At 39.4% G+C, this 27,100-nt stretch overlaps 1 protein-coding gene across 1 annotated transcript in view; it reads left to right on the forward strand.

Moving 5' to 3' along the window:
- Positions 1 to 27,100, forward strand: part of LOC133420618 (phospholipid-transporting ATPase ABCA1-like) — a 278,328-nt gene that overhangs the window by 25,117 nt on the left and 226,111 nt on the right. The window contains exons 8-11 of the mRNA XM_061710356.1: positions 3,236 to 3,322; positions 3,442 to 3,637; positions 18,871 to 19,010; positions 19,685 to 19,801. Of these exons, the coding sequence (XP_061566340.1) occupies positions 3,236 to 3,322; positions 3,442 to 3,637; positions 18,871 to 19,010; positions 19,685 to 19,801 (540 nt within the window). The remainder of the gene's footprint in view (positions 1 to 3,235; positions 3,323 to 3,441; positions 3,638 to 18,870; positions 19,011 to 19,684; positions 19,802 to 27,100) is intronic.

The following is a 27,100-nucleotide window of genomic DNA, read 5'->3' on the forward strand; positions in this document are numbered from 1 at the left end:
GCCGGAGTCCAACATGCACCGGGAACAAGTCTGACTCCTGCTCCGATCATACAGACACCGGACAGCCCTTAGTAGAGGGCCCCGGACTCCATACTCACTCAGCACCCCCCACAGAATGACACGAGGGACACGGTCAAATGCCTTCTCCAGATCCACAAAGCACATGTAGACTGGTTGGGCAAATTCCCATGAACCCTCGAGCACCCTGCGGAGGGTGTAGAGCTGGTCCAGTGTTCCACGACCGGGACGAAAACCGCATTGTTCCTCCTGAATCCGAGGTTCAACTATCGGCCGTAATCTCCTCTCCAGTAACCTGGCGAAGACTTTCCCGGGGAGGCTGAGAAGTTTATCCCCCTATAGTTGGAACACACTCTCCGGTCCCCCTTTTCATTCATCCTTAGTTCAATCAACATTATGAACTCCTAGTGACTGACATAGACTGTATGTATCATTTAAGTATAATAAGACATTTTCTGCTCTGTTTGTTTATCTGTCTGATTGTTGTCTCTGCTTTTGGCAAGATAAGAACAATTTTCCATCAGGTTGGACAATAAAGATTCAAATTCAACATGACCTCCATACTGAAGATGGGATTCAGGATTTAGAAAAGTAATTTAAGGTTGAATTGGTTTTCAGTCGAGTCTGACTGATGTACATTGCCATAGTTACTCAAACTAAAGTTTTTGAGATCAAAATATATTGAAGTTTTCCTCCTGCATCATTTAAAAATGCAATCAGACAATGTGATTTTCTGGATTTTTTTTTTTTCATTTTGTTTTTCATAGTTGAGATTTACCTGTGATGAAAATTACAGATATATCTCATCTTTTTAAGTGGGATAATTTGCACAATTGGTGGCTGACTAAATACCTTTTTGCCCCACTGTGTGTATGTGTGTATATATATATACCGGTGTGTATATATATATATATATATATATATGCTTGTCCTAACCATACAAGAATCCCACACAACTGGTCCAAACAGGCTTTCAGGAGATGACACAATCCAGACCTGTAGCCTTTCTTAATATTCGAGGAATCATTGCAATTCTCTGCTACCTTATCTTCCTGCCTATAGCTACAACTCCAGATATATTTTTAGTATGATCATATTTGGTTGCAGTTTTCTTTTTCTTTTCATAAATTCATAGGTCTGGCTGCATGTTTAGAAAGCAAGTCACAAGATTTGAACCGAGTTACAAAGTTGATAACCAGCTTATCATTTATGACACTGTCACTTTATCAATGCTGGCCATCAAGTCTTCATTTTGCTGCTTAAATTATAATTTATTATATCTACACTCCATATTGATGCTTAGGTTGTTGCACTCTTTTACATTTTATTACTTCTACTTTTATTTATTTTTTCTTATTTATATTATTTTATTACCGGTACTTGTTAAAACGTTTTCTTGTCCGGGACCGTACGTAAGCAATTTCGTACCAACTCATGCAAATGTGGTGCGAATGACAATAACATTTCCTTGAATCCTGGAGCGTCACCTCGATTGTTTTTGATAGCAACTAAAAATAATAGCATGTTAGCTTATAGCCAATAAACTAAGGTACACGGCTAACTTTCATCCCTTAACTGTATGGTTTGGTCATACGCCCCAGTCTCAATTCAAAACATATAGGAACATATTTTCTTGGTAGGTCACAATAAGACAATAATGTTTCAGTTTGCTTACTGATTTTTTTTTCTTTCTTTCTTTTTTTAAATTTGTAAACCTTGGTTATGAATTGAATAGAATAGAATATTTTGGAGTCATATTACAATTCTTGAGGTTTTATTGTGAAACAGCAATATTTCTTATAATGGATCAAAGCAGCTATTACATGTTCTGGTGTGAGACTGATGGGTCACAAAAAGTTGATTGCGATATCTTCAATTTAACACTGACAAATACATGTATATAAATACTATTGTAGTGAGGTAGTTTTCTGTGTAGCCAAACCTCCTCCTGTCTTCTTTTGTGTCAGAGATACTCAAAAAATTACATGCAAATACTATAGTCAAATATAAATGGCCAAATAAAGTAATTTCTAACATAAAAAAATGTTTTCAAATATATGGTGTGAGAAAAACAGTTTATAAATATAGTGAGCACACAGTCTGCTTCAACAATAATTCCTGCCTGATTTAAAATAAATTGAATATCAAGATAATTATATTTTGTATCAGCCAATTTGGTAACTAATTTAAAAGTAAAATGTAATGCTTGTCTGGCTCTCTGAGTTAGAGGAATGAAGGAAAGTTGAATTTCATTAATGAGTACTACCAGCAACACCTCAGCGCTAATTTTGTGTTACGACTGCAACATCATGTTGATGTATTTTTCTTTCTTTTACAGTGAAATATAATTTTAAGCCACACTCAGTCTAAGCTGTCAAGACTGTAATTATCAAGTCCATCCTTTCTTACGATTTTACTAGAATGTGAACACAGTGCACTCAGGTGGGGATTATTTATCTGAACCAATGTTTTTTTTTAAACTCTTTTTAGTCTGTCCGTCCCCTTTGGGATGATGAAAGCCTGCACTTTTCTTTGACTTTATCTCTGAGAGAAAATATATGGGACAGCAAATCCAATAAATAAGTGATAAGGAAGGAAGTTCGTAGGGGAGGGCTTTTGAGCAATTTAAACCCACAGGCCATTTCAAACATGGAAAATAAAATAAGAGACTCTCTGAGAAAATGTGGTGGAAAAGCCCTTCAGTGCCTCAAGCAGATAGATGGAAAATAACTTCAAGTCTTCACTGTTAAGCCTTGCAGAATCATTGCTGAATGGTTGTGTTAACAACAACAACAACAACAGCACTGAGAAAAGGAGAGAAGCCAGCGTCAATGACTGAAGTCTGCACAACTGAACACCTAGGGGAGGTTTTAAACTGACTCGTTGGATGCTGCTCTACAACACTGTCATCAAGAGCAGAATGGGAAAATGTCCTTTGGAGGAACAATGTTCCATCTCTTTTTCTTGTCGAGTCGATGTGAAATAAAGCCATCATGGCAGCATATAATGTCCCAACACTTTTCAAGAACACTTGCTGGTTTTAACTGGAATTTGTGATACACTTGTATGTTCTAATCTATCAAATCTCTCTTTCTCTCAAAGCACCATTTCTATCCTTATTCTATGTTGCCTTTTTTGTTTCTAATTTTCACATTTTCTTATTAATAGTTCCTATGTTTTGTGTTGCTCTTTCCTGTAAACCAACCGACCGCTTCAGCTACCTGCAGCTCTGGACTTGAATGCAACCGACACATTGGCCCTGATAAGGAAAACCTCTCTAGATGCATTACCAATTATTGAAGAGGTCAGTATTAAAATAATGTATGCTAAATTCATACCCTAAAATAATTGGGCTACTTTATAAGAAATATATTTTAAAGAGCCACCCCCACCCAGTTTTTCTTCTTACTTCTCTTTATCCAGATGAACAGGTTGCAGAACTCCGTGGTCTTCAAGGCTGCTGGTTCCTTGGATTTCCAAGAGGATATGTTTGGAAGTGTCAACATGCTGCTGTGCGGAAAGCAGGCGAGCTTCAATTCCACCAATATGACCCTCAGTTTACCTTCACCTAGACAGATGGCAAACAACGAGTCAATTTCCATTATGGGCAACAGTTCCGGTAAGAGCCGCGTAGAACTCCTCCAGAAGAGAAAACAAAAGCTGTCACACAGGACATGTGTCTCAATCGTTTATTGATATTTCAGTTTCTCTGCACTATACATATTCATGGTGGCCAGGAAATTGAGGAAAAATCAGAAAGCAGTGGTGTATGATGTGTATTGTTCTGCATTGAAGCAGTGGGGTGCTGCTGGGAATTAAGCCCAATTAGTGTGACTGGCAGAAGACAGCTTTCATTACTAATCAGATAAAGTTGCCCTAATTATATAATAAACAAGAAACAGTTCAGAAAGGTGCAACGGGTACTTTTTAGGATTTGGAAGTAATCATGTATAATCATTGAGACATTTCCAAAAAAAAAAGGATGCTGGTGGGGGAAAAAAGATGAATTAATGGGGCGTGATGCACAGTGTAGTCAGTTGTGCAGGGAACACATTGATGCGACCATTTGTGCACATCCAGAGCAGGCACCTGTGACACAGCTGGCACCTCTGCCAAGAGCACGAAGCTGGGTTTGATTAGGAATACATCATTTCAGACCGTGTCACTGGCATCAAATCAGCGCTTTTCATTCTATTTAATAGCTGGGTTCTACCCAGCCTGACATGATGATGTTTTCTTGATAGACAGAAAAACACATCTTTGACCAGCTTGTCCCAAGTGGGAACTGGTGTTATGTGGTCGAAATGCACACACAAGGCACAGATATATAACATCTTAAAATTGAACATCTGGCGGTTCAAGTCACGGAGGTCTGAAGCTCAATTTGCAGGTCTGAATGTGAACAAGCATTTTGTGGTGTTGAAAGTGTGCTGAGAAAGGGAAATACAACAATACCAGTGATATTGTTGGCATTTGCTATAAAATTACCGCTGGCTCCATTAGCTTTCCATTGGTTGAAATGGTCATGAAAGGTTAAGCTGAAAAGCAATTAATCATTAATGGGGAACCAAAGTCGCTAACAGCATGTTAACTAGTTTTCTATGAGGTGATAGCGGGTTTCGTTGGCTGTTTTCTGTTTGTATAGAAATCTTGTTTACAACAGCGTGGTGGCAGCTTGCTCTTTCCATTTTCTGAACTGCATTGCTTATGTAAGGAGACTATTTAATATATTACTTTTTTCACTTGAACCACTTGAACCATCGACCAAAGTCTGTTTCCAGAAACATTTCAGGCGAGAAATGAACACTATTGTTACAGAATCTTCACACATAGAACATCTAAGAGGTGTACTGTAGATTAAAAGTTTGTTGCTCCTTAGATACAGCTAAACTTCTTGGTTGGGTCACAGAATCTGAATGGTCAAACAATTTGCTGTTACACCTGAAGTGTAATAGGGCATGTTCTCCAAAAGAAAGTACAAACATTTGATTTAGGTCCAGTAGAAGACATTTACATGGAGATTCTGTAACAATAGGGGTCTATTTGGCACTCTTTAAGGTGTATCTCAGAAGAAAGGGGAGAAACTACTTTTTATTCCCTCAACCACAGAAAACTTAGGGAAAGTTCACATAATAGATAACTGATAGTGCTAACAATGTTAAAGATTTGATCAAAGTAAAATGGTCTTACCGTACATGTGAAAAAGGTTTGTGCTTTGAGGGACCATGTGGCTAATTGTTCAGAAACTGGAGAAAGGAAGATTACATTTGCATATTACTTGATAAAAAAAATAACATTAAGAGGAAAGTTTAGTTGAATAAAAGGACACCATCAGCTCCAAAAAACAGTATGTGTACACACATTTGACTTATTAATTGAAAAATAATTGAAACTGGTAACCCCTCACTTGCATATTCAATGAAAATGTTGTTCATTCACTTTGAATGGAGTGGGATGTTGCTAAAGTGAGTTATGGGTTGAAACGTTATGAAATTTTCAACTTTCCACACTTCAAAGCGAGCGTCTGCCAGTAGAATTACAGCTACACAGCTTGTGCTCATTAAAATTGTACGGTGGTGGGTGGGGGGATTGTTTCAAAACACTGACATTTCATTGGTTGTTTATGGCGCGATGAAGGTACATCAGAAATATCCACAATCAGGTGTTGCCTTAGCGCCAACCGTCTAACTCTTGGGCAGAACTTAGATTTATTGCAGTTCTTCAACTGACCACTGGAGGCTGGTTACAGAAGTGAGTCAATCTCCATTCACTCCCATCTTAAAATGTCCAACTTCAGAGCAGAATTAATGTATTTACAGCCTGTTTGGTTTCAATTGATTTCACATCCATGACAACTCTGAGGGGCGTGAAGTTTTTTGTCGTGTCAGGAGTTTATGTAAAGCAACAAACTATTTGGGTCTCAGCCAATGACTAGCCACTTTGTCAGCCGTAATCATGCTGCCGCTCTTTGCGAGGGAAACAGCAGTTTGTATTAACCCAGCATTGGGTAAACGTAACAGGGATTTTTTTTTTTAATTTTGCCATCATGTTAACATATGGCATATTCTGTAATAAACATCTGCCGGCACCTCTGCAGCTATTTCGACAAGGATCGGCTGAAGGAGCTGATAGCTACAGCATATGGAGGGTGTTTTTACCACCGCTTTCCCGGGTAACATGGCTGTGCTTAGTACATCGGTGTGGTCCTTTTCACCTAGGTTTGCAGCTATTCGTTCGTCCTCCTTGCAGTATGTTAATTGGGTTGAAGATTTTTACTGAATCATTGCAATGGCTTGATTATTTTTTTTCTTTTTCAGCCATCGTGCAATAGATTTGTTGTTGTGCCTTTGATCATGTCCCAGTTTCAGTGAAGCTTTAGCAGTTGAGAGGCCAGAAATCTTACTCTACCACTTTCTTTTGAAGTTGTCATTATGTGTTTGTGCTGATTGGCTGAATTTGGTTTTGACCAATTTTGGCATTGTGCATTATGGTTAAATATCTCCACATTGGTGTCACTTTTCAAATGCACATTGTTTGAAATGTGTTGTGGTTTTTTCAGAATGAACTTAGCCTAAGCTGTGCCATCATGTCATTGAAAGACAAAATGCTTTTTTTCCAGTGACTCTCCAAAACATACTTATAAAGTCTTTTCTAGTTGTACTGTTACAAACTTTACCATTTAACAGAAATTAGGTATTCAGAGTCCGAGATGTAATGTAATTGTCAGAGCATTATGTGACATTGTGCTGTAACATTTACTCCTACAGAGATTGGCAACTACTTTATTTTGAAGGCTTTCCACTTATAATAATTTTGTCACTTAGGAGCAGGGGTCTTCAATTCCGGTCCTCAAGGTTCAGTGTCCAGCATTTTTTAGATGTTTCCCTGCTTCAGCACACCCTGATTCAAATCAGGTCATTAACAGAGTTGTGCAGACCTTGCTGTCATGCTAATGATGATCCATTAATTTGAATCAGGTGTGTTGATGCAAGGAAACATTTAAAACATGTTTCCTTTTATCTAATTGACAGTAGTAACATGCAGGACACTGGACCTCGAGGACCAGAATTGACGACATCTGCTCTAGAGTGAAATGTCTCACTGTTTGTAAATGGCTTTCAAAGAATGATGGGGAGCAAGAACTGATTTTCTAAAATCACTGACGTCTCTCCTCCTTTGCACTGTGTTAGAAAATATTTTAAAACTGCCAAAACTTCCATCCATCCTTTCTTTGTTTCTTTTTTCTTATTTTTATATATATTTTTTTTTCCTCTCGAAGTTTTCGAATCAGAATTTATCTGGTAACTGCCAAATCTAATTTTATTTTTCCTTGAGCCAAATCCACCTGAAGTACAATGTAGGTCAAATGTTTGAAATAACTGACTTGTAGAAACAGTTGTCAGTACTTCAGTAAATGTCAATCTGTATTTTCTGAACTTCTTGGGGGGGAAAAAAAGCCCTTTCTATTTTTCTGTTTGAAACTTAGAGTTCATACACCCTGTATGCTTAAAACAAACCTGACCTGACCATGTGTCTGGTCTTGAAGTGCTGGAAGCTCCTCTAAGAATAACAATGTGCACCTGTTCAAGTGCACCTGTTTCTGCTCTTTTCTCTTTATCTAGTAATATAAAGTAACTCTAAAACAAAAAATGCATTATAAATGTGTTTGTCTGTCATATTATAATTTATGTATATAGCCATAACATTTTTAATTACTTAAGACTGTTTTACAAAGAAAAACACAAAGTATGAACCTTACAGTGTGGGGCTCCTTACAAAATACCAGATTATGTTTGTTCCATAAAGGTTTTGAGAATTAAATGTAGAGTGTCACATATTGCAGCCCTATAATCATCCCCAACACCTTCCTCCTGTTTCTCTACATGTTTGTTCCGTGGAGAAACCTAAACAAAAATAGATTTTAATTAGATGCTTCTTTTCCATGGGAACAAAGATAACACTGCAGAGTGGAACTGTGAACTCATGCTGGTGCAAATTAGCAAAGACATTGTAGCCTCCTTACATATTAAATATCTCTTTTAGCATGTTAATAGGTCTTTTGGATTTGCTGTAACATTTTATTGTGCGAGTGTACCTTAGACACATACGGAACATGGCATATATATGCTAATAAGGCCAATTACACTTCTTTTGTTATTGTAACAGTCAAAGGAACCCACCAGGATAAAAAAATGTTAAGAATTTTCCCTTCACAGCTGATTGTTGATGGTAATGTCAACATCTGTCTGTCATTTCACATTCATTGTATTTTTTTCCACATTAACTGGACATATTTTACTGCAGATTAATTATACCTCTTGCCTATGGTTCTGGGTATAATATGATGTGTTGCTTTTGAGCCTTTGAGGATAGTAATTGTAGTCTAATAATTATATTGTGATGTTTTTTCCTTATAACTTGTAATTATGAGGGGCAGCACGGCGCCTTGGTGGTTAGCGCTTGCTTCACAGTAAGGAGGCAGGGGTCTTTCTGTGTGCAGTTTTCAATGTTTGTCAAGTGCTTTTAAGGTTTTTTTTGGGTGCCTCAATAATGTCTGTCGGGTTAATTGGGGATTCTAAATTGCTGATAGGAGTGTGTGTGGTTGTTTGTCTATATGTGGCTCTTAAATGTACTGGTGTCCAGGGTGTACCCCTGCCTTTCATGTGAAGAGAGCTTGAATAGGCTCCAGCAGATTCCAGTGACCCCAAAAAAGGAATGTGGCTGCAGAGCTGGTGTACATGCTAGGCTAGTAAAAGACCTCCACAGACCTCCACTTTCAAATCACTCCGCTGAAAAGGCAGGCTGTAACGTTGCGTTGTAGATAGGACCCAAATGCAGGAGAGCAGGGAGGCAGGAGTTCCAAGGATGGTGATTTATTAACAAAAGCAAACAAAGCCAAAAGCGCTGCTAAGCAGGGTTAAACAAACAAACATGAGAGCAGAAGAAAAACCTGACAGGACACACAGAGGAATCAAAACGTACGGACCAGCAGGGAGCAAGGGAAAGACAAGAACAGAAGTGCGTCCGAAATCCCATACTTCCACCCTAATGAGTAGCAAAAACAGTAGGTGAGATTTTTTAGTGCGTCCGAAACATTAGTACGTACACAATAGTATGTACTATCCATACTCATTCCGGAGAAATTTATTAGTGTGGATTGATGGACACTAGCTAAGCAGAAACTTCCCACAATGCAATGCAGCGGTGTTTGGTTGCTAAGTGCTGCGCAGATACGTATATGTCATAAGTATAATGTTAAGTAAAATAATATTATTATATAATATTGATATAATATTCGTATATATAAATATATCATATAATGTCACCTTTTTTGGGCCAGGTTAAACGGGAAAGAGCGGAGCGGTGCTGCTACTGCTGCTGTGACAGGAGTTGTTACCATGGTAATAACTCCCCCTCCCAACGGCAGGAAATGACGTGTTGCTCTGAGTAGGACGTCCGAATTAATGCAAAAGTGTGCCGAATTTAAGTATACTTTTTGAGTATATACTGTTTAGTATGGCATTTCGGACGCACTGCTGATATACTGTACAGAAGGGTTAACGAGACACAGGTGCAGACGATCAGGCCAGATGGGAAACAGGAAGGTCAAACCAGAACTGAAACACAAAGACAGGAGTTTCCAAATTAAACCGGAACTGAATAACCAAACTGTGACACAGGATCACTTTCCAAAAAGATGGACAAGCAAGAACTCTAACACTACACAAATTACCATACATGACTGCTGTGTCATGGTTTGCACAGAGATGTGGTTCCTGGAGGAGAATAGAAGGACACTTTGAAAAACCATAACATTGACATGGCAACCATCAACATTCTTGCACTGGCTGAGGAACTCAACCTCTTCTTTAGCTGCTTTAAGGAGTGAACCACAGGGAAAACCCCTGCATCATCAGCAGCCACAAATGACCAGGCCCCCATTCTGGGGACTGCTGAGATAAGACACACTTTCAGTCACATTAATATATGAAAAGCAGCTGGCCCAGATGGTGTCCCAGGTCATGTCCTTAGAGACTGTGCCAAAGAGCTGATTTAAGTCTCCATAAGACATATTCAGTGTATCTCTACCACAGAGGTATGTCACCACCTGACTCAAGACATCCATAATTGCATCTCTACCCATACAGTAATGATAGACTCCAATAATAGGCCTCAGTGAGTACAGACCAGCGGCAATAACACCTAAAAATGTGAAGTGCCTGGAGAGACTGCAACATATCAAGGCTGCTCTCACAATCATTCTGGACCCCCACCAATATGCCTATAGGTTAGCAGATGGCACCATCTCCACTGCCCTCCACACCGCTCTAACTAGAAAAACCAAGAACGTACCCACACTTGTTATTTGGGAACTAGAGTTCTGCTTTTAACAGCATCCTTCCCAGCAGACTGTTTAACAAGATGACCAACCTAGGCCTTCATCATTACATCTGCCAATGGACATTGGACTTTTTAACCAACTGGCAGCAGTCAGTGAGAATAAAAATCTCTTTACAGGGAGGAGGTTCAAAGGTGGACCAGTGAGCAGTAAACAATGTGGCCCTGAACACCAAGAAAACCAAAGAAACAAACATTGACTACAGGAGGAAAAGGAATTTTCATCAGCTGCTGAAAATGAACAGGGACGGTGTCCAGAGGGTTTCAAACTTTAGGTTATTGGGCATGCACATCTCAGAAGACCTCACATGGACACACATCACAAACTGCCTGGTCAAGAACGCACAGCAGTGACTGCACTCCTAAAGAGCTCTCAGAAAGATCAATCTGTCTCAACACCTGGTGCTGTCCGTCTACCATTCCTTCGAAAGTGTTCTGACTTATGGCATCTTTGCGTGGTACAACAGCAGCTATGTAGCTGATAAGAAAGCCCTGCAGAGGGTGATTAAAGCTGCACAGAAAATAATCAACAGACACCTACCTGCACTGGAGGATTTTTTTTCACCTCCTGCTGCTTCCAAAAGGTAAAATAGGTAGCGCAAAAAAAGCAAGAACTACAAGACTGTCAGTTTTTACTCTAAAGTCATCACTACCAAGTGCATAATCATGTGCAATAGTGTGAAAGACTCAAAGTGTGATTGTATGCATTAATTGGCCTTATTTTATGTTGCAATGTCCATAAGTTGGCACTGTGTATGGTAGTATGTGAGAGTGTTCATGTGTGTGAGTCTAACCATTATTAAATATTATCTCTTTTATTATTTTGAACAGGCTACATTCTTACTTAGGGTTTTAAATTTAGCTGTATTTATTTACAATGACAACAAAATAATCAAGTCAATTCAGTTTGATTCGGCTAACAAAGTTAAATATAATTTCATTAAGTGCAAATTTTCTTCCAATTTATTTTATTTGATATATAATCCGTTCATTCATTAATCTTCTATACCTGTTTAATCCTATACAGGATCACAGGGATCTGCTGGATCTCAGCTTATTACAGGCAAAAGGCAGGGGTAAACCCTGGAAAGGTCACCAGTCCATCGCAGGGACACATATAGGCAAACAACCACTCACATTCACTCCTATGGGGAATTTTAGAATCATCAATCAACCTAACGTACATGTTTTTGGACTGTGGGAGGAAGTCTGAGTACCCGGGCATAACCAACCCACGCATGAGGAGCTGCCATGTATGATCCAATTCATTCCAATACCCATCCATAAACTCCATAACTGCTATTTAGGTGCAGGAAAAATGGCTAGTGCAACTAGTTATGGCTTAAAAGCAGAGGACTAAATTCGGAGTGGTTCGTGAGGAAAAATGCTGGAAAAATGGCTATTATTTGTCAGGGATACTCGTAAATAAAGGTTTTTTTAACTGCTGTTTTGCCCACAATGCCCCAACAACCATCTTCCATGGGGTAAACCCCCTGATTTCCAGCCAGTCTCTTAGCACTCTTGCTGCTAGATGTTTTTCTTTCATAGGCTGCTGTCATATCCTCCTGCCCCCAAAGGGTGATTAGCTTGATGAGTAGGACCCTTCTCCCCACTGTGGACCATATGATGATGTCTGGCCAAAGACAAGTTATAATATCTCTTGGAAAGACCAGCTCCTTCCTAAGGTCTGCAGATATCGGCCACTCTTTATCAGGAGACTGATCTTCTCCCGAGTTGGTCCTGGGCTTTACGAAACCAACCCAGGGCATGATTTGTTGTGTCTGAAATATTTTCCTGTTGCACTACAGTGCTCCAGGTTGTCAACCAGTTTCGTCAGAACTTGATTTTGCTGCCACCCGAAGTGTCCCTGGGTCAGCGCCACTTTCTAGCCTGGCAATATGTGCTGCAGGCCTGTCTGGTTGCTCCCGCAGAGAGGACAGCCTACCGCCTCCTCACACCAATGAGTGAGGATCTGAGGGCATGGGAGGGTGTTGGAGATTGCCCTTAGTAGGAAGTTTATTCTGGATTGTGGTGTCCTCTGGATGTTTGCCGAGGCGATGCGCCTGCTACTGAGATTGCCTTCACTTGGAAGTTTTCCTGCTCGAGTCCGGTGACTTCGTCCACCACCATGATCTTCTGTTGTCGGTGGCTTCAGACCAGATCAGATGTGCTTCTCCACAGCTGGGTCAGCCATAATTAAGGGTCGTTTTGTTTATAACACTGACATTATTATCCAACAGGTGACAACTTAAATTTTTTTTTTTTAAATGTTTTCTACGTTGTTTTCCATGAATGTGCACTGTACAGCATGAATAACTAATTAATTTACCTCATTTCATAAAAATCTAAAAACACAGTTTTCCCCAAATATTCAGGTAAAGGTTATTTTCTCATTATAACATGAGGTAGCAGTTATACAGTACATTCAATATTTTCAGGCATGGCCATTATTGACTGGAGTAGTCAAAACAAAAACTGGTTTACTTCACTGGGTTGTTTTTGCTGCAATAATGTTGTCTGAAATAGCTCAGAACATTTCATGTTAACTTTTGACTGTTTCCCATATAGTATTTGGTCATCAGTGTCTCTTTGAATGATTAGAGGTAACTTTAACATCTAGTTTTAGGTGCATTTCTTCTAATATAGTTTAGACTCAGTGAAGGACAACATGTGCTGATTGTGACGGTGACTGGGGGTGAAAGTGGTTCGTGCAACGATGAATGTCAAAGAGGCAACTCCATGTCTGTTGTGAGAGAGTTCCATTAATGACATTTACTCAAGCTTATTAGACTTTTTATTGAGATGCTGTGAGACAGAGCTTGATTTGTAATGCTTGTAAGAAACAACCGCGGCTTGACTGGGACCATTCACATTGATTGGCATCTCACAGTTTATCTGAGTGTGATTTATGTGAATGTCCGCGCTGTGCGTCAGCTCGTATGCTGCTAATAATTCACTGCATGAAATTCCCTCATGCAAACTCAGTTATATCCATTTCAGTGCACGTACATAAGACGATATGCTTGCATGTGCAAGACACCAGGTTTGTCACACCAGCACTCATAGTGCGATGACAGCGTTGTCTCTGAGGTGCTGAATAGAGCCCATCTCCAGGGTCCAACTCAGACTGATTAAATTTGCTATAGGTAAGTTCAGGGGCTGGCTTGAGGCACCAAGCAATTATTTGACTGTGACTAAACCTTGTGTAAAGAATAGATATCTTCTTCTTTCAGACTTTTGTCTTGTAATAAAGTAATGTTTTGACATTAAGAAGTACAGAGGTCTAAACAATGGCTAACGCCTGTATCTGATGCTTTAATTAGTCAAGAACATTTATTTTCCAACATACAAGTGTCTCATAATAACGTAATGTGCATCTGCCACTACCATCTTTATTTATGAGTGACCTATAGCTGAACAGAGCTGTCTGTCTTCGTGATAATTTATAAACCCCAATTCAAAAGAAATTGGAACATTATACATGTGTGTATATTATATACATACATACATACATACATACAGTACAGACCAAAAGTTAGGACACACTTCCCCATTTGTTTGAATGAGAAGGTGTGTCCAAACTTTTGGTCTGTACTTTGTGTGTATGTGTGTATATATATATATATATATATATATATATATATATATATCTCATCATTTCAATTTAACACATAGCTAAGACAATACATCACGTGTTCAACCTTGATGAACTTTGTTGTTTTTTATGCCTGGAGCACATCCCAGACAAACTTGGAGAGGGTCAAGAAAATAACGTTTTGGACAAGCCGCAGGTGAACAGGCAAATGGGGGACAAGCGAGTGTCGTAATCGGTATAAAAAGTGCATCCTGAAAAGCTGCAGTCTGGGATGAGGCTTACAATTTTATGAACAATGAAATGGTAATTTAGCACTTTACGAAGTTTCTCAATGTAACATTGCAAGGAATTTAGTGATTTAATCATAAAAGTAATATCATAAAAGGATTTACATTTTACAAAATGTGCCAACTTGATTGGAACTGAGGTTTGTACATAACCAGGGTATATTTATGAATTAAGGATCAATACTGTATACAGTATCTGATATAGTTCTAGTAAAACTAAATGTTAAACCCACTGAACTTCCAGGAAGATATTTTGAATAAACAACAGTGAGGCCTTGAAGTAACTTATATCTTAATCAGTAATTCATAACACACAGTACTGAAAACTTTTGAACCTCTTCAATCTAATTTCAAAAACATTTTTAGCTTGTAACTTTTAAATGTTTAACCATGCCTGTTGTGGCACTAATAAACCAAAGTTTATATTTCCCTTGAAGGTTGTTTCAGTTCGAGGGCTTTTTAGGAGTTGGGAATAAAGTGACAAAGCAAATCATGAACAAAATGTTTGACATTATTCTCTTTAGAGTCTTGAATTCATGCCTTTCCAGTCGGAAGCTACTGCTTTATAACTGAAATAATAAAATGGACAGAATTGAATTCTTTGTTAATTGTGTGTCTCATAATTGTACTGTCAGATTTTGCACCGCTTCTTTGTCAATAAAGTCCTCACTTTGGTTGAGCCAATTAAAACATTAGGCTGGTACGCCAGTGGTCCACATGAAGCTGACCAGATAGTAAACTGTGTCTACACAGCACCCTCCAAAACACAAGAAATAGAACATGCTTTGAACCAAAGTTGCATCTCGGACTGAAAAACTGAGTTAATGCTAAGGTACTTTGGAAGCTTATTCAAAAATGGTTTGGGCCTGCTTTATATTCCTATGAATTTGGTAAACCTTTAAGTAAGTCACCTGTCTAAATTGTAATTACCTTCACAACGGAACCTGGTCAGTTGTGCGGCTGCATTGAAAGACTAGTAAGACCTGCGGCATCATGCGATGCAATGAATATGGAATATATCTTTGGGTTGCCATTTCACAGTACTTCAGCCTTCAAAAACACAAAATGGGAACGGCCAAATGACAAACGTAAGGGTTCAAAACAGCAGCTCATATCAGTGGTCGGTTACTTCAAGGTTGATAAAATGTGTCTGTATTTTCCATTTGGTATATATACTTGGACTGATCCCCCCCCCCACCTCATTAACCTTCCTGCTAATCTATCTCAACATGAATGCATGTCTTGTGTTGCACTTTAGTTTGTCAAAAGACGATATTAAATTTCACAAGAGAAGAGTGGCTAAGTAATGATTACAGTTAATTAACTTTTAAGCTTGTGTGGCCCATGACTATGACTGGAACTAATGTCCAAAGTAGAGATTACAAGGTAGTCAATTGTGCCAGTTACCAAAAAATATGGATGGAAATTATGAAACGCTTCAAGAAGATTATATACTGAATAAAGGTAAGACCATGGCCAGTTAAAGGACCTGCTTGTCCCAATGAGTCTCTGCAGACACTTTGTATCTCAAAATGAAAACCTTTGATCCCACCTCGTAAGACATCATCTCTTATAACTACACAGATAACATTTTATGCATCCAAGGATTCATATTAATGCAGATTTTCCTTTGTTCTAATTTCTTAATGTATCATGCAGCCATTTACTTGAAGATGTATCTGGTCATTTCTAACTGTATTTGACAACTATTGGTCCGTATAATTGGCGCTAGCAGCCACCGTCTCAGAGCTAACCAGCTGTCACTCGTATCCTATAAAGTACGCTTACCAAAGGTACATTTTAACTTTAATGTAACAGATTATAAAGTAGCTTTGTCATTAACCTTTTTTTTTTTTTAAATCAACTTACTGTCCAGTGAAACTAGTCTGACCACCAAGATGCTTTTATAAATAAGTATCAGGCTTCCTTCCTGCATTCACATGAATCCAGTAAAGTTTGAGAGCAAGACATCTATTTGGAGTCAGTTTTTCAAAACAAAACCTAACTGAAGGTTTCTGAGCTGAGCGTCATGCTCATGTTTTGGCTCTCAGGTGTTATGATTGCTGTCTGTGGAGGGAACAACTGCTCCCAGACAAAGGGGAGGTCATTAACTGACCTCCCAGGAGCACCTGGGAACGATGTCCATAAGGCATAACAGGCTAACATTTAATTGCACTGAAAATGGCCACTAAAATACCCATGATGGGGGAGGCTGCTGCCCCGGGGAGATTAGGGGAGACAGGAGGTTTGCAGTTTTGTTGCAGCTTGACAGGAGGGGAAAAAAAAAATTAGGTAGGATTGGAAAAAGCACGAATGCAATGACAGGTGAGGGAAGAAAAGGGACCGGCAGACAGCCATATTGACTGGCAGGTGACACCAAACTGATCAGCTGTTAGGGTGAATCTTGTGGTATTTCTAGCTAAAAGTAAGTAGAAGCATGGGACAACTGAGGACAAACTGCCTCACCACTTTTACCCACAGATTAGGTGCCCAAGTTACTAATTTATCACTCTTCCAACTTTGCAATATTCATGTTAGCACCTAAGTTAAATTAGTAATGATTGTACATTTACTCAACATGTTGACTGTTTTCTGTTTAGTTCAATGTAAAGCTGTTCTTAGTCTACACGTATGCTCATGGCTAGTGTTTACTAGTATGTGTGTGTGAGTGTGTGCGCATTTTAAGTCATATGAACTCTTTTTACACATCAACACCATGATTTTACTATGATAACCTGAGAAAGTATATTTTAAAGGGACATAAGGCTTCTCTATCGAAGTACCAAGAAGAGTATGTGTAACCAGAGAGACTTGAAAGATATGAATATACATCATTTTTTACTTTGACATGTTTTGGGACAACCTACCAGGTTCAATTTCCTTGGTCAACATAGCTCCTGGGATCATTCGGGCGTGAAAACCCATCCACCAAGATGAACTAACAATTCACGTTCCTGTACATTGAAAGGAGCCAATTGCAGTGGTTCGGGCATCAGATTAGGACGCCTTCTGGGAGTCTCCCTGAGGTGTCTCCTGAGGTGTTTCTGACATGTCCTGGAGGAGGTGGAGGAGGTGCCTGGGGGATGGATGGATGGATGGATATATGGATGGATATATGGATGAATGCATGGATATATTGTGTGCAGTTGAACAACAGTTTCCTTTTATCGCAACGCTGTGTTAAAAAAATGTATGCAGTGCGCAATATTAGAAAAAAACAGTGCTCACTTAGAGAGTGATCTTATTTATTAAACACAGTAATTCACCGGGAAAAAAAAAGAAAAAGATATCAATATTGATTTGTAAATGTGTTTGAAAACAAAAGTTGGAAAATGGGACCTCATAAGGGATTGTCCACTTGGGTTCACGTATGTGGTCGGCCTGACTGGAACCCATATAAGACAGATTTTGCCCTTTCACCACCCATGTAACCTGAGCATGACCATTGCGAGCGATTAAAATAGGGCCAACATGGAATGCATGAACAATTACATTTGAAGCCCTATTTTTCAGCATATTTAGATCTGAAATAGGGCCATGTACAAACATACTGAGCTGCAAAACAATTTCTAGTAATCAATGCAAAATGGGGCAGCAGTTGACTACCACAAGCCCTATTCATCAAGGCGATCTTACAAGCAATTTCAAACGAGACAAAGTTAAATGTTTCTGATCTCGCTTTAAGTAGTTCAAAAAACCATTGTCAGTCCACAATGACACCAGTAAAAGCAGTAATTTCATGCCCCTTCTAACAATATGCTGTAATAAACTGATTGAAAGCTAAGAATTTCTTCACTTTGACGTATTGTCTTTAAGTGGTCAAAGCTGTTGTCACTTCTCTTTGGTCAAAGTATTTCTAGAGATCAATAAACACGAACAACTCTTGACTTAAATCAACCAGTCATCATTGTGTCTGCTAAATGGACAAACAAGTACCTTTAATCAAGGCTCCACAAGACGGAGTCATTAGTGACAGCTTTGCTCTGAAGTGCTGTGATTGCATCAATACTGTCAGTATGGTGCAAATCTGACATGCTCTGTGTAGCATCAGGGTGTTTCGCCTCACTTCTTTAAGGCTGTGTGGTTTGATTTTCTCATTTGTACATTAATACGCTGTTTCCCAAGGAAGATACCCAGGAAAATTCAAATTTTATTATTGAACCTTTAATCTTAGTTAAACGGTCAATCAGCCGAAAAGTGTTTAAAACATTTATAAGTAATTCGGTTTTTTACTATGAATACAGATTTTAGATTCCAAGACACCTCAAGTGCTTGAAACATGCTATGTATTCATATCTGCACCCTTGATGTTGAATATCAACTTTTTGAGTTGTGCTAGCCACATATCAATTTTTAGCTCATGTGCAATATTTATCATGTTTTGCTTCTTGCTTGCTTTAATTTCAGATCTTTTTTTTCAACCCCTCCAGATCAAACAGCTTGTTTCTCCTCCTTCGTCCTGTCCCATGAAAGAGAACATGCGCCGTATGCAGAGTTTGAAATTTAGAGGCGTTTTCTCAGTCTTTGACTTGACTTTCACTGTCTTCTCCCCTCACCTTCTCTCTCCTCTAGATGCTTTTTGTCAGACTCTTGTCGAGACCCTGGAGGGCACACCTGGTCTGCGCTACATTTGGAGCACCTTCAAACCATTACTGCAAGGAAAGGTCCTCTACGCACCTGATACACCTGCTGCTCGCCTCCTGGTGAAAGAAGTAGGTTTCTAGAATTAACCTAAAGTAAAGTACGTGCATGTACAATATTGTTTCGACCGCCTGGTTTTTATCGCTTTTGTCAATACAACCCACTTTTTAGAATAAGTATGAATCTCTGCATGTATTTATAAGTATGTTGTTTACACAAGAGTAGTCTACTGGGAATATCTGTGGAGAAAGCTGCATGTCGCTTTATTAGCAAGACGGCAGAGGAAAAGAAAACAATATTTAGTCAGGAGGTGCCTTTGTGAAATGCAGCGATTGTACTTCTGTTTCATGATATGACATTTCTCCAGGAGATCAGGATCATTTTGATAACTGCAGAAGCAAAACAAACTAGGCACAAAGTGAGGATTTTGCGTTGGGATTACATAATGAGCATGAGCAAAACCTGCCAGCTTCACAGCAAGCAGCCCTCTTCACACGAGACACAGGCTGTTTACAAGTCAGTGTTCTGGGGTAAATAACCCCATTTACATTCATTACCATGGGAGAAGGATGGGAGGGAAGAAGAGAGTCGAAGAGATTCAATTTCATGAGTTCCTCAAGGTGAAGTGCATATCTGAAGTACTTTCAAGTTTGTTGTGGCTCGGCGTGCATAGACGGCTTGGAGCGTTTTCTTCGGGGTTGAGTGAGAATCTGCTGTTAAATTTGGTTCTTGTGGTTTGTTTCAGGCAAATAGCACATTCAACTCCCTGGCTATGTTAAAGGAGCTCGCTGATTCCTGGGGTGAACTCGGGCCACGTGTTTGGGATTTCTTTCAAAACAGTCCTCAAGTCAATGCAATAAGGGTAAGACTTTCATCTCTACACCCACAAAATCTGGCTTTTGGTTTCAATGGGTCATGGTTCAATACGCATTCAGCCTTGTGTCAAATGACTCTGCCCCACTCACTGATATTTATTGGCGTCCACTGTCATCACCTACGATATAAACACCTTGGTGGGAAGGGCCACATTAATTTTTATTTTGTAGCATCTAGTGTTGCAGGTTGACCAGACATGCAAGTGACCAATTTTACCAGTCTGCATGGCAGCTGTGAGCTTCCGAAGAGTCCCTCATATTGAGACCAAACAAATTTAACAAAATTAACTGGTGCACCTGCTTTTAAAATACATCCATCATGCACATTTTTGAGTAAAAGGAATATATATGCAAGTAAGTACGGCTGCACTTTAAAAGGGTATAAATTAAGAGCTTTCTTTACATCATAAGTCACTGCAAAGGATTCCTTTTACCATCTGTTTGTGAGTTTAATCAGCTTGTGAGGTACTTAAATTCTTTCACATTAAGAGAGATCATGATCTTGATAGAATTCATCTCCAAAGTGACCAGAGGAAGTTGTTTTATATTAATCTACATCATCGTTAGTAATGTTCAATACCTTGTTAGCACCATAGACTGTAGGGAGAACTGGACAGACTTCATGAGATGGCCCCCATAGGTTTCCTAAAGAGTACTTTTAAAGCCTCTTTTTTTCATGGTTGCAAATGGGCAAAATTAGCTAACTGTCAATCACAGTTAGCCCTTTTGTTTTGGCGTGGCTTATGCTAACGCAGGATGCTAATTATTATTTCTTTATATCCCTTCCTATCAAAACTGTCTAAGCATTTTAAGTGCTGCTATTGAAATGAAATGAGAGTCAATAGCGCTGAATTGTGGGTGACAGATAAGGACGAGTCACAGAAGACTCCACTTGGAAGAGTCCTGAACTGATCCGCCACGGGTCCCAGCTCCTTTAGCCAATCCACGCCAAGAGTGCTGAGGACCTAAAGGTGACAATTTTCAACAGGGCCTTTTGTTTTTTGTGGTTTTAGTGGCGAAATCAGAAATGGCTGCTGTGTTTAGCCAACATTTGGTTACGCAAGTTGCACCACACAGACGCTAAACTCAGTGCTCAGCAGTACCTCTGAATTTATTTCTAAGAATTAAAAGTGATCACAGCTAGCCAGTCGCTGTGCCGACCAGTAATCAAAAGTGCACAACCCAATTACATAAACTTGCTGCTTTATATAGTTTGACCTGATGTGGCGCAAAAGAAATCAACTACAGAATTAAAATAAAACGGTCAGAAGGGTTAAAGTCAATTGAATTGAAACAACCCTTCTTGACCCAAAGTTCTGCAGCATGAACCTCCAGCCTCCTTATATCCTTTGATGTCTACTGTATGTTTCAGACCTCACCTGCAGTTTATGATGCACTCTAATGAGAAGCGAACAGTTCAGACCTCTGGCAGCTCTCCATTAGCAGGGGTCCGTGGTACTTTCATGTCTCTGTAATCAGGAATGGTCCTGCAATGAGAATTTTTGAGAACTTCTTTGGGAATAAAACAAATAACTGCCTTTTGATTAGGTACTTCAACAGCTGGATAGAGGGAGATGTTGACTTTGCACTGATTGGATATGCAGTTGACAGGAGGTGATGCTATTCTGTCATCTTGAAGTCCCCCTTCAACAGCGAATAATCTCTTTTTATTCATCGCCACCATTGCAGTATATGCAAACAGAAATGCAGCAACCGTTTCATCCCTTATTATCTTTTATAATAGCGAAACCGGTTTTAAAACAGTGAAAGTGGTGCACCACAGCCACCAAGTGGTATGGAGTGGTAGTGTACAAAGTCAGTGAATCCTATCAGATGGAGATTCGGTGGGGAGGAGGACTGAGGAAGAGGTTGACCCTGTTACACTTCTAGTCTCCCAGGTTTTGCCCCCAGACCCTTGCTAATGAAAAGCTGCCTGTTGTTAATCAATTTCAGCAGACAGGACCGCATTTGCAACAAATTTAAGTCTAAAGTTTGAAAGTAGTGAGTAGAGATGCGCAATGTCAATGATAGATTTAGAGAGATCAACCAAAGTCATCAAGAAAAACAGACGGTTCAATTACATTTGCTTTTCACCATTTTCTGCACATGATCAGAAACTCAGTGACTCCTTTATTAATGAAGATGAATACAAAACCCTTTTTTGTTTGAATGTCTAAAAAAACAAGGCTAGACAGGAACAAAGCAGAAACTATTGGCATTTTCTCGCTGCAAGATCAGTTTAGACAACACAAAACAAAAAAAAAAACAAGCATGAGCTTTCAAGGTGCAGGTAAGAATATAAATCCTGTGTACATCAATTTGTGGCACCTTCTGTTAGATATGGAGACAGAGGGAGAAAAGTAATTACGGATAAGTGCGGGATAATTCTCATCCTGGCAGAGAGGATTATCTGCAGAAGTAAAGGACATGGACTATTTGCCACCACCTTCCTCCTCTCCTCTCTCTCGGTTTGCCTCATGCTGTATTTCCTTGACACTGACATTACTCCAGTGTCACTCCAAATGAGCTTATAGGCAGCTGGAGGGAAGCAGACATTGGGCGCTCCATATAGCTAGGGTATTCATTACCCTAGCCCTAACCTTTACACAAATGGACCTGCAATCCTCCTTTGTCTTCATTCCAGCTCCCTGCCCTCCTCTTTCCATGAAACTAGTGACTTCATAGGTTTGTCATCTTCAGAGGTCCTTCAAGGTTGCATACACTTTTTTTCATTGATGGACTTATTACCATCAGCACCACTGCTACATTTGAGATGGGAGTTTTAGGGTGTAGAGTTGATCCGAAGGTTATACGACCCTGACAGGCTTTTGGAAACCTCCTATCAATAAGTGAAGTTAAGATGGTGTTTGACATAACTACCCTTTATCCTTGCACCTGTGGTCACCACGGCAACAGGTGCAGTATCAGTATTAAACATCTGAAAAGCTCATTTGTGAGACATTTCAAATTATTTCATTAATATCTCCGGGATTAATGGCCACTCAGGCCAACAACAATAAGCATAATGATAAATATAAGGATAAGGATGTATGTACACTGCAGAGAGGACACACTCTGCAACAGTGACTCCAAGTACACACTTTCAGTTGTACCCAGCGCCCAAAATGCATTTTGTAAAAACAAATGAACAGGACTTACCAGTCTGTTGTGCAAGCTGTATTCTGAGGACAAATTTCACATTTATACGAGTAAATATCCGTTTGATGACATAAAGGGGACCATCAATAAAGAACAGACTTCAGAAATGCCCATCAACACCAAACAATCCTTGGCAGTGTATCTCAGATAATTCTACAATGTTTTTATGGCGGCATGTGTTAGTTTCAGCCGAATATCTTGTTCTTTGAACATTTAATAATGGATTGCCCACAGCTAAGACTGAACGATTTCAGGGGTAAGATGTTTCCTACCTATACCATAAATTAGCTGACAAAAAGAGGCAGAAGCACAGCAACATTAATAAAATATATGATTTACCCTTTATCTGTTGTTACAAGAAAGTTCATGAATGATAAGAAACAATGTGAAATACAATGTTATAGTGGCTGATCTTTCAGCACCACTGAAAAATCCTGGCTGAAGTATTTGGACTATGATAGTTTGAAACGCAAGTGTAGCAGGGCTAGTGCTACGGGGGCCGACCGACAGGACAGAGGACACAGGGTTTTGTGCAGGAACCGGTTTATTCACTCTCACTGCAGACACACATGCACCAACACCTTCAGCAGAGACCCCTTGCTGCTGTGCAGCCACGCCTTATGAAGGCAGGCAGGGTGGAGAGGTTGATGGGGCCCACCTGTGCCCAATCACCTGAGTGGCTGCACCTCCACCCTGCCACAGCAAGTTTATTTGTATAACACATTTCAGCAACAAGGCAACCCAAGGTGCTTTACATAATGAAAACATAAGAAAAAAAAAACCAACGCATTTTACCGTCATAAACCATCAGAATTTTGAAGTAAAACAATCAAGATGTGATCAGAGTTTAAACTTTCAGCTATAATTGAAGAGATTACTCAAAAATATGACATTAATATAGGAATGTCAGCCATTTAAAACAAATGAAGCAGATCAAATTCCTGGAGTTGATTAAGCAACATGAAACCCAAGGAGGCGGATCAGGTGGTTACATCAAAGTTTGGTAGAATCTTAAAAAGAAGGAAAGTACTGGTGAGCCCAACAACATTAAAAAAAGTTTGGAAGATCATAGAAGACAAGTAAAGTGGATTATCGCAGAATCCATTCCTTGGTGAGTATTTTTGCTTCAATAAAAGTAAAACATACTCTGTAGAAGGTATATGTGTCAGTGCCAAAATCTACAATCCAAACTTTATGAATAATTGTAAAGGGTTAACAACCGTGTGTGAATCATTGCTAAGTCAAGAACAGGAAAGATGGGAGGAATGGGAGTCTTTAGACAGATGACACCAAGGTAAACCTGTATAATGATGGGAGAGAAAAGTGTGGAGAAGGAAAGCAGCAGCTCACAATCCAAAGCACCCCATGTCATGTGTCAAACATGGTGGTGGCAGTGTTATGGTGTGGTATGGGCTTGCATTACTGCCAATAAAATGGGATCACTGATGTGAATGCCTGAACACTGATATGACAGTGCTTCACAGTGCAGATAGATAATGACTAATGACTAAATGCACTGCAAAGGCAACTAAGGACTTTTTTAAGGCAAAGAAATGACATTTTGCTTAATGGCTAGGTCATTTGAACTTACTGGAGACAAAACTGAAGGCGGTAAGGCCCACAAACAAGCAGCTAGTAAAGGTGGTGGCAGAGAAGACCTGGTGAAGCATCTCCAGGAGGCAACTCAGGTTGGTTCCAGACTTCAGGCAGTCATTGACCTCAAATTATTTTTAGCCAAGTACTGAAGATTACGGTTATAGTCACAATTATGTCACTTTGTCCAAAATACTTTTAAATCCCTGAAAATAGTAGTACTTTGGTTAAAATGGCTGTAATTCCTAAATAGTAAATTTTTTTGTTATTATTATGAAAGGTGAAAGTTGTCGCCTTGATCACATCTTCATTATTTTATTTCAAGCCCAACGCGGTGCTTCAAACAGACAAAAATGTGAAAACTCTTGTTGTCCAAATGATTGTGGACCTAGATCTAGCTTTGAAATTGATCCCAACAATGTAATTTGCCTTGTGTGTATCATTAAAGCTGCTGTTCTTTGTGTGGATGTCCTTTAGACCTCTATTTACGTCCTATAAGAGACTGGTAGCCTTATGCTTTATAGAAAACAGCCTCCACACCCTGGCCAGCGCCCACAATGCAAACGTCAATACTCATGCACTGTCATGTCATCTTTCACCTTTCTAACAAAACCAATAAAGACTCCACGGAGTTCTCAATGGCTACTATGGGGACCTGAGGTTTCTCCCTTTTTTGAAACAGTAAACAATACATTTGACTTTGTCACTGGAGGACACTCTCATGACAAATAAGTTCACACATGACCAGCAAGGTTAAATGGTATATCTGCAACTGTTTGCTTGAAATGCCACAGAACATTACGCGGTGGACAGCACATTTAGACACTTGCAGCGGCAGCTGGCTGAAGATCTCATCTGCTGAGCTGGTTTAACGGCTATGCTCGATTTACCAGCATGTCTCTGGGACTGCTGTTTCAAAATGACATACAATTTCAAAGATACACACATTTATGTGGGGTCGTGTCCTTGCTGTGGCAGACACAAAGGCAGATGTATAGATTTTTTTTAAAGGTCACATGTAGCAGTAAGATTACATTACATTAATTTTAAACTGCTTAAATGAATACCCTCAGACGTGTTGACAATGAAATTCCCCTCAATATTAAACTGCATTTAACTACAGTACAATTACAAATGATATTACTGTACATGTGTATTTAATCTTATGTGGTAAATTAATGGGTTTAACTTATTTTGCAATGTTCTCATACATGACAGAAAGCGTATTATTATTATTACATGGGCGTTTCAAAGCAACACGTGCAAGCTCTGGGTGAGAGGATGGAGAGCAGATGTGATTACTAAATAGAGGGTATCAGATTTACACGATGAGGAAGGAGGGTAGTTATCTTTTGTGGAGTGCCTTAACTTGGCACTGACAAACCCTATCAGATCCATATGATGCAGAAGTTGTTCAAGCTATTTTTCGTCATGTGAAGTACAATATACCTCCTCAGTTTTAAATCGCTTTGGATAAAAGCTTAATGTAATGTATTATACACATGTCACACATCAAACGAATGGGGAAATGCTCAGTTTTAAGCCCATGAAAAACGTTTCAACATAAACAAAACCCAATTCCATCAAGAAGCCCTAAGTGAACACATCATGAGAAGTACATCATTTTTATGATTTAGCTTGTTATTGGTTGGACACTGACTCTGCAGACTGAAATGGAGGAAGGATTGCTGCTCTGCGTTTCTGTTTTACTAAAAGGATTTACTTTCTACAGCCCAATTTTGAATTTGGTCTTACCATTGGCATTTCACCATCATAAATCACAGTGCAGAGCAAAACCGTCATTCAGTACATGTCTTTTAAGTCATTACTTGTTTTTCTGACATATTATCTCACTTATCATTAGGCGTGGTTCATGACAACATAGCCTATAACCATCTGCTATATATATATATAGATAGATAGTAGATATAGATGGTAGATAACTACGTATTTATTTGATGTTCCTCATTCAAAATTATGCCAATACTACAAATATAATACAATTTAGCCTACGTTAGAATACAATTGGGGCAGATGGGCCAACCACAAGCCCGGGATGATCAGGGTTTTTTCTCTTGTTACATCCTAGTCACAAGACATCCAGACACCTGAACCATTGTGCGAAAACATAATGTGTAAAAATGTGAAAGGTCCATTATCTGTCCACCAGAAATACAGCCACCATGGCATTACCCTCCAACCCCTTCTAGTCCCTCAGGTGTTGCCATTAAGGAAATGTCACACCATAATTAACTCTTTTTAGACCCACACTGATTTTGGTGGGTTCTTGGACAATGAGGTCATTCCTCTTATAATGGCAGCTCAGCCTTCACCTTCTTCACTGCACCACCAGTCATGAGCATGGAAAATGTTTTACAGGAGAGCATGAGCTGCAAATACTGTGAGGAGGGAATAAGCGTCTTGACATGAATCCCTTCTCCACCTTTAACGCTGCAGACAAAATCAAGTCCCCTCCTCCAAAGATCAAAGTTGACCTCCCACGCTTATTGTGGACGTAGACACTGACTGCGTTT

Source organism: Cololabis saira, chromosome 20, assembly GCF_033807715.1.
Source record: "Cololabis saira isolate AMF1-May2022 chromosome 20, fColSai1.1, whole genome shotgun sequence".
Classification (NCBI taxonomy): domain Eukaryota; kingdom Metazoa; phylum Chordata; class Actinopteri; order Beloniformes; family Belonidae; genus Cololabis; species Cololabis saira.